Source organism: Dromiciops gliroides, chromosome 1 (assembly GCF_019393635.1).
Source record: "Dromiciops gliroides isolate mDroGli1 chromosome 1, mDroGli1.pri, whole genome shotgun sequence".
Classification (NCBI taxonomy): domain Eukaryota; kingdom Metazoa; phylum Chordata; class Mammalia; order Microbiotheria; family Microbiotheriidae; genus Dromiciops; species Dromiciops gliroides.
In genome coordinates this window covers 97,982,225-97,995,693 of record NC_057861.1, presented here as the reverse complement: position 1 = coordinate 97,995,693, position 13,469 = coordinate 97,982,225, and the positions used below count along the sequence as shown (strand labels likewise).

The 13,469-nt window shown below is 39.1% G+C and overlaps 1 protein-coding gene across 1 annotated transcript in view; it reads right to left on the bottom strand.

Annotated features, from left to right (window-relative positions):
* Positions 1-3,810: 3,810 nt before the first annotated feature.
* Positions 3,811-13,469, bottom strand: part of DNAAF11 (dynein axonemal assembly factor 11) — a 105,262-nt gene continuing 95,603 nt past the window's right edge. The window contains exons 11-12 of the mRNA XM_043978462.1: positions 8,325-8,407; positions 3,811-5,669 (exon numbers count right to left, since the gene is read on the bottom strand). Of these exons, the coding sequence (XP_043834397.1) occupies positions 5,492-5,669; positions 8,325-8,407 (261 nt within the window). The 3' untranslated portion in view covers positions 3,811-5,491. The remainder of the gene's footprint in view (positions 5,670-8,324; positions 8,408-13,469) is intronic.

Genomic DNA, 13,469 nt, shown 5'->3' with positions numbered 1-13,469 from the left:
AAATCTGATTCTTTGATCTGCATCTTTTTCTGTCTGCTCATTTTGCCAGCCTATTTCTTGACTTTTAACAGACCTTTCCTGCCAACCTTCTAAGCTGTCTTTGGCTGGAAAATAATCTCACCCCATCATTTTATGGGTTCTGCTGCTCTAGGAATTATTGTATGGCATTATTTGGAGGTTTTTTGGTGTGGTCATGTGAGCAGTTCAAAGAGGTTACTCAAAATCTATGATTCTTTTGGCACCTTGATTCCAAGATTTCTCTGGCAGGAGGAAGGTAACATGATTCATCCTATGTCTCCTATAGACAATGTTGATCATTTTATTTCGTAATAGTATTTCATCACATTAAGACACCACAATGTTCCCAACCATTCCCCGGTCAATAGACACCGCCACCAACATCACTACTAATTTCTATATCAATTCTTTTCATTTCCCCCTTCAAAGTCAGGAAACTAATTTTTATTGCATGTCTTTTCTCTTCATTATTATCTTTATTCTTAACTCCCCCACCACACTCCCCATCCCCAACAGTTTCCTTATTGAGTTCTTGCATCTATGTAAATGTATGTGTGTTCAATCCCCATTTGTCTGGTTGAGATTAGAGTATGATTCATCTGATGTCTATCACCCCTTCTGTCATGGTTACATACTCTTTTTCTCATGTACCTCAATTATGAGATATAGCTTGTTCCATTTCCTTTTTCCTCCTTTCTGTGCTAATGCATTCTTTCCACCTTCTTTATTCCCTTAAAGATTTACAGAATAGAATCAATCAGTAGGACCTTTTTCTTATTTAACTCCCTTTGAAGACATTAAATTTCTGAGGAGATACTTCTCCTCCATTAAAATGTTGGTACTACATCATCATCAGGTTCCTTCCAGTTACTTAAATAAATGTACCTTTCTAGGATTCTCTAAACTCTTGCATTTATATTTTCAGTTCTTAGTGCTAGTCTTTTCAGCAGAGATGCTTGAAAATCTTCTATTCCATTAAAGGTTTATTTCCCCACTTCAAATTCCCCCCACCCCAGGATGATACTCAACTCTTAAAGGTAAGTAATTAGTAGTTATAAGCCCTAAAAAATCTTCTCCAAATTATAGTAGAAGCTTTCAGGCCATCCATGATCCTTAGTGTGATTTCTTGAACTCCTTTATGGATGCCTAAAATGTTTGGGATTTTTAATGTGGAACTCTGGATTTTCACCATAGCATTCCTAGGATTTTTTTCCTATTGAGGTTCCTTTCTAGAAGTAATCAGTGGGATTAGAGAAATGCAAATTAAAATTACTCTGAGGTACTACCTCACACCTATCCAATTGGCTAATATAAAGAAAAATTATAAATGTTGGAGAAGATATGGGAAAATTGGAACACTAATGCACTGTTGGTGTACTTATGAACTAATCCAACCATTCCAGAGAGTAATTTGAAACCACACCCAAAAGGTTTTAAAACTGTGCATACCCTTTGACCCAGAAATACCACTACTAGATCTATATTCCAAAAAGATCATAAAAAGGGAAACAGACACACATGTACAAAAATATTTATAGCTGCTCTTTTTGTGGTGGCAAAGGATTGAATACTGAGGGGATACCCGTCAATTGCCCACCATTGGAATGATTAAACAAGTTGTGGTATATAAATGTAATGGAATACTATTGTGCTGTAACAAATGATAAGCAGATGGATTTCAGAAAAACCTGGAAAGACTTACATGAATTAATACTGAGTGAAATGAGCAGAACCAAGAAAACTGTGTACACCATATCAACAGCATTGCAGGATGATCAAGTGTGATAGACTTAGCTCTTTTCAGAAATACAATGATCCAAGACAATGTCAAAAGACTTATGATGGAAAATGTTTTCCATATCCAGAAAAAGAACTATGGAGTCTGAATGCAGATTGAAGCATATTATTTTACTTTTTGTTGTTGTTTTTTCTTTCTTTCTTTTTTTCCTTTTGTTCTGATTCTTCTCTTACCCCATGACTAATGTGGAAATATGATTAATGATTGTAATGTATAATCTCCATCAGATTGCTTCCTGGCTTTGGGAGGCAGGATGGAAGGGAGAATGGGAGAAAAAATTGGAACTCAAAATCTTTTTTTTTTTTTTTTTGCAGGGCAATGGGGATTAAGTGACTTGCCCAGGGTCACACAGCTAGTAAGTGTCAAGTGTCTGAGGCTAGATTTGAACTCAGGTACTCCTGAATCCAGGGCTGGTGCTTTATCCACTGTGCCACTGAGCTTCCCCGGAACTCAAAATCTTACAAAAATGAATATTGAAAATTATCTTTACATGTAATTAGAAAAAGTAAAATACTATTAAACATTTTAAAAATAATTTAAAAGAAGCAATCAGTGGGTTCTTTGGGTCTTTCTTTTACACTCTAGTTCTAACAGATCTGGTCAGTTTTCATTTATGAAATGACATGGTCAAAGTGTGAGGAGAAAGAGGAGAGAAAATCCCCTCCCCCATCATTGCTCTCTGATGTGGGTCTTCCACTCTGTACAAATGCTGGCTAGCTTAATCTTTCTTTAATTTTTTTAATAGGACCAAGGATCATGATTGATTCTCTCAGCCAATAACTAGATGGTTTGTTTCTGGTATCAGATGACCAGTTGGCTTCACTGAAAGCCAAGGCTTTATAATCTTCTCAAGTTAAGAAATGTCACACTTTTGTGGGACTGTATAAAAAACTCCTTAATATTCTATGATGATATTCTAGGCTTTCTGTGACTACATCACCTGAGGAGAAGGCAAAGCACTCCCTCCCTTGCGTAGTTGTAGCTTTGCTATTTTTATATGAGGCAATATGAGTAGCAAAAATATAAACTTAGGATAAAAGGAAATTGGGAGTAATACAGAAAGACTGATATGGTAAAATAGCCAGTTTTAGCCGTGACTTTCTGGGAAAACCAAAAGGGTAGAAATATTGGATTTGCATGCAGTCAATAAAGAGGAAGTAGGGGTTTTGGGTCCAATTTAACAAGTAAATTAGAATTTTTTAAAAAGGAATATGATAAGTGCAACTATAATCAGAAGGCCATCTTTTCTAAATGAGCAGAACAGAAAAGATTTCTTGTATACAAGTGTCTCTAGTTATGCTCACATATGGATATTACAGGCAATGATGACTTCCTTATTTTGGCCATTTATATGATGTTTTTAAACTACAAAGTGATTTCATGTATATTATCTCATTTTATATTCATAACAACCTTGGAAGACAATCATTAACTCCATTTTATGGATGAGGAAATGGAGATATTAGAAATGTTTCTATCCAGTTTTTTTGATGATGTTGCCAATACTATTCCCGTGTGACGAGTAAAACTAAATGTGTAGTCACCTTATTCCTGTCCCAAGTGTAGGGAAAACTAGCTAGGGTTTACTTATAAATTAGAAGCTTTAGCACCAAGTTTTGGCATTAAGCATTTATTAGTGAAAAAAAGAGAACATCTGGGTCAGAAAGCCAAGAAAAAGACCTATCTAACCTAGTGTCCTCAATTTCACCTACCACCAGCCTGTTCCAAGAACTGTCTGTCCAAACTCCCTCTGCTTATCGAGGAGAGGCAGTCCATAAACACTGCTTCAACCTGATTGGCTAGTGTCACCCAAATCCATTGGTTCACTGAACTTGAGGGTGGGCCCGTGTTGAGGTCAGGGTCCACAGCCTCTCAGAACACTCCCTTTTGGGAGCCAGGCAGGTCTGGTTTTAATCAAGTCAACTTTAAGTGAATTAATCAGCAGAGTCAATCAGTCTCACTTAATTCAATCAATCCAAATCAATCTCCTCTGGTTGGGGCCTTTGGGCATTGGCAAAAAGCCCATTATTTCTTACACCCACTATCATGCACAGTCTTTGGATAAGAATGGAAATCCTATTAAGAAGAGTTTCTATATAATACTTGCTTAGAAGGAAAGCAGAATTGTACATACCATAAGCTTATTTTGTTATATCAATCTTTTACTGTGTGATTGTATATTATTTTTATGTTTGGGAAAGATCTGATTTCACCTATGGTATTTCAGCACTGGGCTTTGTTGTATATGGTAAGCTAAACTGGGAACGGTTTTACTAAGACCTAGGAAAGCTTTAGTATAGTTATAACAAATCACAAAAAAACATTTACAAGATCAGAGAGGTCTAACTAGTTTATTCTAGATTGGCAGAAAAATGTATAAGAAATTAGGACTTTTCTTTTCCTTAGCTCCCTCTTTGCTGGTCAGATCACCTTCCAGGTCGTTTACTGAGAATCTCCTGGGTTGCTCCTAAATGGGCTTAGCTGCTATGTTAATCTCTAGATTTCCAGCTCATACAGATTTAACTGGTTTATGTCTCTTAAGGTTCTCAACCCTTAAAGAAGTAACTTCTCTAACCTCAGTTCTGGGTGTGGATTCCTGACCTGCATCAGATAACTTCAAAGCTTCAAGACTTAAAAAGGGTTAATCTTGTCAGGCCCATACCAATAGAAACATTGTTCTTGTCCATATTCTTCCTTAATCAAGAGAAATCCACCATTGTTTGGCAGCTGAAGACTTCCTCTCTGGGGGTCCGCATGCCTACACTGATTCAAGGAGTTGCCCCACAGAAAGGCCAATGGCTCCAGCTTTGGAAGCTCTGTTTCACGTTTAATGAATTCTCCTTGTCGTGACTGGTTTATTGAAGCAAGTTTCCTTCATGGCTGAGTGTAATTGCTACTTCTGACCTTTGCAGGGAGATGCCTCCTTTCCTCTGTTTTCCTAGCTGTGTACCACAGTCCCCTTTCCTATGGAGGCCATAGAGCTCTCAGGGCTAAACTTCTGTGATTTCCTTCACTGACAATGGAACCTCAGTGCTACTTCCCAACGTGGCTTCTCCCCCACACTAGTTTCCCTTTCCCTGCTCTAGCCTGTAACCTCTGATCTCTCCTCGATCCCAGACAATTGGTAGAGGCCAATAAAGAGCTCAAATCTCTGCTTGACACAAAAGCCTATTCTGCCTTGAGATCAGACTGTTATGCTCCCTACTCCCTTGCATCTCTAACCTGAGGACACTAGAATCCAGGTTCACAAATAGAAAAATTTTAAACATACAGAAAACAGAAACCTCCTTAACCAATTAACTGTAGAATAATGGTTCTACATAAGTATATAATAACTAATGACTACTTTCCCACTCTTGTGACCAGTTTGTTCATCTATTGACCATATGCTTTCTTTCATATGTTCTTATGATATTGCTGTGATTTATGTGAAAAACTCAGTAGAAAAAAAGCTACTAAATGTTAATAAAATTTAAATAATTTCTGATGTGCTACAACAGAATCAGAGGTACATAAACAAAATCTGTTATTTAAAAGAATAGTATTTAGAGTAGATAGAAATACAATGGAAATCATTTTGCTATAAATTAAACTATAACGTAATTGTAACTTGATATGATGCATTCTCTGAAGGAAATAGATCTTGCAGATCATAATCAAAGTATTTTCTGAAGTTTAAATCAAAGGTGGTACTTCAGCATTATCTTCAAAGTCTGGGTCTTCAGCACAGGGTACAACCTGAGGTTTATCTTGGATTCGTCCTGAAATGTTTTTTTTCTCTTGGACTATATTAGTCACATCAGGGAAAGAATGCTTGCTGGGATCTACCTCTAGTTTCTCAATTTGTTTGCTTCTAAAATAACAACAACAAAAGGAGAGAAAAAGATGATTAAAGAACCAGAGATTTATAAAGGTAATTTAAGATAACAATTTAAATAAAAGTTTCAAACATACTAAATTCAAATTTAATAACCATGTTATTAAAAATACCCAATGTACAGAAATCACTGTTTTAAGTTCTTGGGGAGATAATCAATTTTAAGTAAGATGGTTTCTTGCTATTAAAATAATAACACAGGGGCAGCTAGATGGTGCAGTGGATAGAGTACTGGCCCTAGATTTAGGAGGACCTGAGTTCAAATCCGGCCTCAGATGCTTAATACCTACTAGCTGTGTGACCCTGGGCAAGTCACTTAACCCCAACTGCCTTACCAATAATAATAATAATAATAACACGAGGGAAGCTAACCCTAACTGCCCTGCAGTAGTAGTAATAATAATAATAATAACAATAATAATTATAACACATTTATATAGTGCTTTAAGATTTACATAGTGGGGGCAGCTATGTGGTGCAGTGGATAAAGCACCAGCCCTGGATTCAGGAGGACCTGAGTTCAAACCCGGCCTCAGACACTTGACACTTAATATCTATGTGACTCTGGGCAAGTCACTTAACCCTCACTGCCCCACCAAAAAAAAAAATTTATATAGTGTTTTTCTTTAAATAATCCCAGGAAATAAGAAGTGTAGATATTATAATCCAAGGAAACAGGTGAAGTTGTTTACCCAATATTACAGGGCTAGAATCAGTTCCCAAACTTCAGAACCTAGGCCTTCAATTCTAAGACCAATGCTCTTCCCACTAGAGCACACAGCCCCATTAGCTTATGGGGAGAGATAGCTCAAAAAACTAGCTTATGAATTGCTTCAAGAATATGCACACGGGGCAGCTAGGTGGAGCAGTGGATAGATCACCTTGTCCATATTTCTCCTTTCTGCACATGGCACAGTGGAATGTTAGTTTTGGAATCAGAGGACCTTGGTCTGAATCGTGGCTCTACTATTATAATGCTGTATAGAAAATGCAAAGACTGGACAGTAATTTCCCTGATATATGGGCCAGCATTTTCTCTGCAACCTAGAAAGTTAACGAGTGCTCAGAGATGTTAGGTTACTTGCCTAGGGACTGAGGCAATAACCAATACTAAACACTTTAAGATTTACAAAGCATTCTATGTACATCATCTCATTTGATTCTCATAATAATCCAGAGCCATCTGGGTCCAGTGGCAAGATTTATATCAGGATGACTGGAGATGGCCCTGAACGTTTTTGAAGCAATCAAGGTTAAGCGACTTGCCCATGGTCACACAGCTAGTAAGTGTCAACTGTCTGAAGCTGGATTTGAACTCGGGTCCTCCTGAATCCAGGGTCAGTGCTTTATCTACTGTGCTACCTAGCTGCCCCCAGATAATTCTTTTTTTCTTTCTTTCTTTTTTTTTTATTTTGTGGGGCAATGGGGGTTAAGTGACTTGCCCAGGGTCACACAGCTAATAAGAAGACATGAACATTTAAAGCATCGTTTTAGTTCAGAAGAAAAAGAGATCACTTTGAGTGAGGTGATCCATGGGAATGGCTGTCACTTCTGCTTAACTGAGTCCCCCTATGATCCCTGTCCACAGACTTTATTATCCACCACCTGTACCAGGGACTCTTTTCTCTCTCAGCCTGTCAATCCTTACCCAGCCTACTGTTCTCACTAGAAGACATCCTTCTGGCAATGTGCAAATCATGCTGTCCAGGAAGACACAATGATCATATGGATAAAATATCTCCTCCCAAATGATAAAGCACCATATACAGCCTAGACAAAGACATCTTGTATGTCATGAAAAGTGATTACAGCAATAGTGAGTAATCAAGCCAAAAGGGAGCAGTATTTTCAAAAGGCAACAGCATAGTTAAGGAGGTCATGCATAGCTTAAAGAATCTTACTGAGAGTTCTGTAAGCCCTAAGTAATCGCTACAGTAAATGGAGGCCCTGTCATCTGAAAGCCAAGCTCCTAATGATCTTGATTACCTATCCTGTTACTTGTCAGACTCAAGACTGACACTCCTTCCGCACATTGCTACTTCTCCCTGGGGTTAATTCTTTGCAGTGGTATTCAGCTAGATGACCTCTATTTCTTGTGATTTACACATGTAGTTGGAATTTAAATTGCTATGTTCGGGGGAAAATAAAAACAAACCCTTTTTAACTGATTGGGGAGTAAGGAGATTACATTTTCTCTATGAACAAGGACCACACCTGTAGTTCAAACAAACCTCCCCTTTGGAAGCCTTTGCACAAACTCAGCTGTTGCCTTTCATCAGAGATCTACCCAACTCCTTGAATATATTATATTAGAGACATAAAGATAGCTTACTTATAAATACAGCTTACTCTCTTCTGTGGCTACAATATTGGCACACACATTTGCAAGGCATGTGCTGATGATAGGACATTGGGGTTCTTTAAGTAGTTATATGTACTGTTCTTCTGGGGCTACTGCAGCCAGCACCTTTACAACCAACACTACTGTCAAGTCTCAGGTTGTTTGCTGTTTCTGGCAATACCATTTGTTATGTTACTTTGCATAATTCCAGGATTGTTGAACAGTAACCGCCTCACTTTAAATTAAAATGGCAAGAATGTAAAACTAAAGTGTTAAAGAAGAAATGTTACCTTTTCTTTTCTTGCAATTTGTTTTTTTCTGGATTTTTCATAGGCTTATATGCTTTTCTGTTAGCCACAATTACTTCTCCTACCTAAAACAAGGAAAGAATAACAATAAGTGTTATGTTATTTCCTGATGTATCTTCCAGAATAACACATGATGTTTGTGTATGTATGTATTTAACAATTATTAAACATTAACAACTTTTTAGCTAATAGGACATGAAAGAATCCCACTTTAAACTCTGGTCTGTTCAAATAAAACAAGTAACACAAAAGGTTTTTTTCAATAAAGTAAAGCAAAATTGAATGGCTCCTGTGCAATGCGAGCTCAAGATCCTTTAATTATGAGACAGATGACCTGTCTGCACAAAAAGTGGCATAGAAACATCATCCCAAAACTCACGAAGGACAAAGCTGATGTCCAGTCCATCACTAGCCTTCAATGCTTCTTTGAGACTCACATGAATAAGGTTTTTGGGGACACCAAATTCTCAGCTATTCTGGTGGAGCCCCTTTGGCCCCTCCAGAGCTGGTGGGGAGCCCCAGTGATGGTAACTGAGCCCCTGACTTGCCCTGGAATGGCTCCATCATCCCCTCACTCATTCCCTCTGTCACCTGTTGGTTCTTCTATATCCTTTCCCAGATACATTTTTTTACTTCTCTCAATTTAATAAACACGTAACCCAGTAGACAAGGTCCCCCAGGTCATACAGACCCAGAGCAAGCCAGGTGTCTTGGGGGTCCCTGGCATGGGGCTAGCTTGGTGGGCATGGTGGCTTTGTGGGCCGCCCTGGCCAGAGCAGAGCCTGTCCCTCCACTTCCCCCATGCTTAGTGAAGCTTCTCTGGGATGCAGGAAGGGCCCCTCACAGCTTGTAGCACAGGGAGGGGAGAAGACCCCAATCCCGAGGCTGCCAGTAGGTGACCTCCCCTTTAGACGCTCTTTCCTCTTAGGCCCACACAAGCACTTACTGTGAGAAGCCCCTCCCCCCAAGGTCTGAAGGGCTGTCTTCTCTGGATGGCTCAGAAGTATGCTTAGTTTTTTCTGACAATCTCTCCCTAGAGAAGCTGGGGGTTGGAAGGAGCTTTGAGGAGCTTCCCCATGGAGGTAGGGGGTTGCCCCTCCTGGGTGTGGCCCAGGAGCTGCCTTTACTTTGTAATCTGCTTCTTGTCATAAGCTTGGAGTTCATTGAAACACCCATCCAATAAATTTACCAGCCATGCTTCTCCCCACAAAACTCACAAAAACACACACAAAAAAGCCAAAAAATCCATCATCCCAACCATGTATGATAGAAAAATAATTTAGTTGGTCACATAGAAAGAAAAGTACAAAACAGAAGTGCTTTGACTAGAACAGAATATGGTTGGCCTACCACCTCATAACTATCGATGATTGCCTTTCTGGAGATAAATTCAAAATCTATATAGCCAACCCAAATGTCTTCCCTAAGGATCATTCTCACATTTGCAACTACCACTTGGATGTTCCAATGCACCTCAAATTTAACATGCTCCAATGGATCAGTTTCCTACTTCTTCTCATTTACCTAGGTGATACCATCAAAATTCTCCTAGTAAGGGGGGGGGGGAGGGGACAGAGCTAAGATGGCGGAGGAAAGGCTGTGACTCTCCCAATCTCCCAACAAACCTGTCCACACACTCCAAAAATAATGCCATAAGACAACTCCCGGAGCAGCCTAACCCACAGAAGAACAGAGTGAGACTATTTGCCAGCCAAAGACGGCTTAATTAGGCAACTGGAATCAATTGCTGTTCAGGCTGAGAGAAGAGCTCAGTGTGTGGTATATACAGACAACACCTCAAGGGCCTCAGAGTCTTCAGCACCAGCAGCTTCTTCTGAGGCTCAGCTCACAGACCAGTGAGGGGGTCCAGTGGTTGGCCGGGGTGAAGTGGCTGAGGTCTCTGCTGGAGTTAGGGTGAAGTGCCTAGGTTCTGATCCAGTGGGCTGACTCGAATGGTAGCAGCCCAGTTGGGGAGGGGAACAAGTATGCCAAGCTTCTGACAATAGAGTATCAGATTTCAATCAGACATCTGCTTCCAGGTCAAGATGAGTAAGCAGAAAACGCAGAGGATGACCGAAAGCTTCTTTGGGGGAAAGGTAGACCAGAATACACCCTCAGAAGAAGATAATAACAAAGTCAAAGTTCCAACATCCAAAGCTTCCAAGAAAAATGTGAATTGGTCTCAGGCCTTGGAAGCACTCAAAAGGGTCTTTGAAGAGAAAATAGGAGAGATAGAAGGAAGATTTAGAGAGATGGAGGAAACAATGGAAAGAGAAATGAGACTGATGCAGGAGAGTCATGAGAAGAAAGTCAACAGCTTGAAAAGCCAAATGGAAAAGGAGGTACAAAAGCTCTCTAAAGAAAATAATTGCCTAAGAATTAGAATTGAACAAATGGAAGCTAGTGACTTTATGAGAAACCAAGACACAATAAAGCAAATCCAAATGAATAAAAAAATAGAGGGCAATATGAAATATCTCCTTGGAAAAACAGCTGACCTGGAAAATAGATCCAGGAGAGAGAATTTGAAAATCATTGGACTACCTGAAAACCATGATCAAAATAAGAGTCTAGGGGCAGCTAGATGGCACAGTGGATAAAGCACTGGCCCTGGATTCAGGAGTTCCTGAGTTCAAATCCGGCCTCAGACACTTGACACTTGCTAGCTGTATGACCCTGGGGAAATCACTTAACCCCTATAGCCCCGCAAAAAAAAAAAAAAAAAAAAAAAAAAAGAGTCTAGACATCATCTTCCAAGAAATTGTCAGGGAAAATTGTCCTGATATTCTAGAAACAGAAGGTAAAATAGAAATTGAAAGAATCTACCAATCACCTCCTGAAAGAGATCCCAAAAGGAAAACTTCCAGGAACATTATAGCCAAATTCCAGAGATCACGGGTCAAGGAGAAAATATTGCAAGCAGCTAGAAAAAACGGATTCTAAATACTATATAGCTACAGTAAGGATAATGCAAGATCTAGCAGCATCTACATTCAAGGACCAGAGGGTATGGAATATGATATTCTGAAGGGCAAAGGAACTGGGAATACAACCAAAAGTCAAGTACCCATCAAAACTGTATATAATCTTTTAGGGGAAAAATGGGACTTCAATGAAAAAGAGGACTTTCAGGCATTTGTGATGAAAAGACCTGAATTGAATAGAACATTTTGACTTTCAAATACAAGATCCTAGAGAAGCATAAAAAGGTAAACATGAAAAATAAATCATGAGGGATAGTAAAAGGTTAAACTGTTTACATTTCTACACAGGAAGATAATACTTCTAACTCATAAGAACTTTCTCAGTATTAGGGCAGCTAAAAGGAATATACTTAGACAGAGGGCACAGGTGTGAATTGAATATGAAGGGATGATATCTTCAAAGCATTTACTTTTTGTTTATTCTTGGTTTTTATGGGGCAGGCAGGGTGGGATGGCTTATGTCTGGGGCCAGATTTGGGCTTGGGGCCTCCTGGGTACAGGGCTGGTGCTTTATCCACTGTGTCACCTAGCTGCCCCATGATGACATCTTTAAAATAAAGTTAAGGGGTAAGAGGAATGCACTGGAAGAAAGAGAAAGGGAGAGGTGGGCTGAAGAAAAGTAGCTCACATAAAAGAAACAAGAAAAAGGGGAAGTAGAGGGGAAGATGGGGAAGGAGTAGGGAAGAGAGTGAACCTTATACTCATCAGAATTGTCTCAAAGAGGGAATAACACACACTTATGTGGGCACAGTAATATATTTTGCCCTGAGGGAAAGTGGGAGGGGAAGTGGATGTGGGAGGGGAGAGGTAAAGGAAGGGAGGGAAGATTAAGGGAGGGGGCAGTAAAAAGCAAAACATTGCTGAGGAGGGATAGGGTGAAGGAAGATAGAAAATGGAGTAAATATCAATGGGAGGGATTAAGATGGAGGGCAATACAGTCAGCAATAGTAACTATGAAAGAAATGATGAGCAGGATGATATCAGAAGGACGTATGAAAAATGCAAACCACCAACAGAGGAAGAACTGATGGTATCTGAATACAGATTGAAGTATAGTTTTATTTGTTAGCTTCTCTTTCTAAAGTTATTTTGTCTATTTTCTTTCACGACTTGACTAATGTGAAGATGTTTTGCATAACTGCACATGCATGACTTATATTGAATTGTTTGATTCCATAGGGAGAGTTGAAGAGGGAGGAAGGAAGAAAATTTAGAACACAAAGTTTTAAAAAGTCAATGTGAAGAAAAAAATTTTACATGTAACTTGGGGAAAATTCTAAATAAAAATTAAAATAAAACAAACAAAAAAAATCCTCTTAGCCAAAAAGGCTGACATCTGAGGCACCTTGGATTTATCCAATAACTTGGCAAATCTTGAATCTTTATGTTCTTCTATGCCCACACTCCATCTCAAGTCATCCTCACTTCCTGCTTTGACTACTGTAATGACCTACAATAGCTGGACACTCCTTACTACATTTGTCCTTCACAAAGATGCCAAGATAACCTTCCTAAAGCATCGTACTCACTCCCTATGATAGATACTGCCATGCTCAAAAACCATTAGTGTCTATAGGATGAAATAAAAACTTCTTAGCCTGGCATTGAAGGCTTTCACCATCCTGCTTCAACCTACTTTTCTGTCCTTATTCACAGTATTCTCTTTCATTCACTCTATATTATGGGCACACTGGACTATCAATCCTACTTCCATCTATCTGTGCAGATTTCTCAGCCCTCATACCCAGAATTTACAATAACTGCATTTCTCCCTATTTAAATCCTCCTTTCAAGGCCCAAATCAGGTGCCATCTATTGTTTATAGATAATTTTTAAATAGATAGATAAGTAGATGATATATTGAAGATGAGGAAGAAGGTAATATCGAAGCTGCTATCTGCTGGAGAAGATGGGAGGGGATAGCATCAAGGAATCATAAAGGGCTTGTCTTTGGCAAGGAGAGGCAACTTCTATAGTCAGAAGCTGGAGGACAAAAGGAAAGATTGGGAGATGATGTTTAGAGGTTTTGAGATGAAGACGAGGGAAGAATTAGGAACTTAAATTAAATGTCCTCAATTTTCTTAGCAAAGTAAGAGACAATATCCTTGGCTTACAGAGAGAGGAAAGTGCAGGAGGTTTAGAA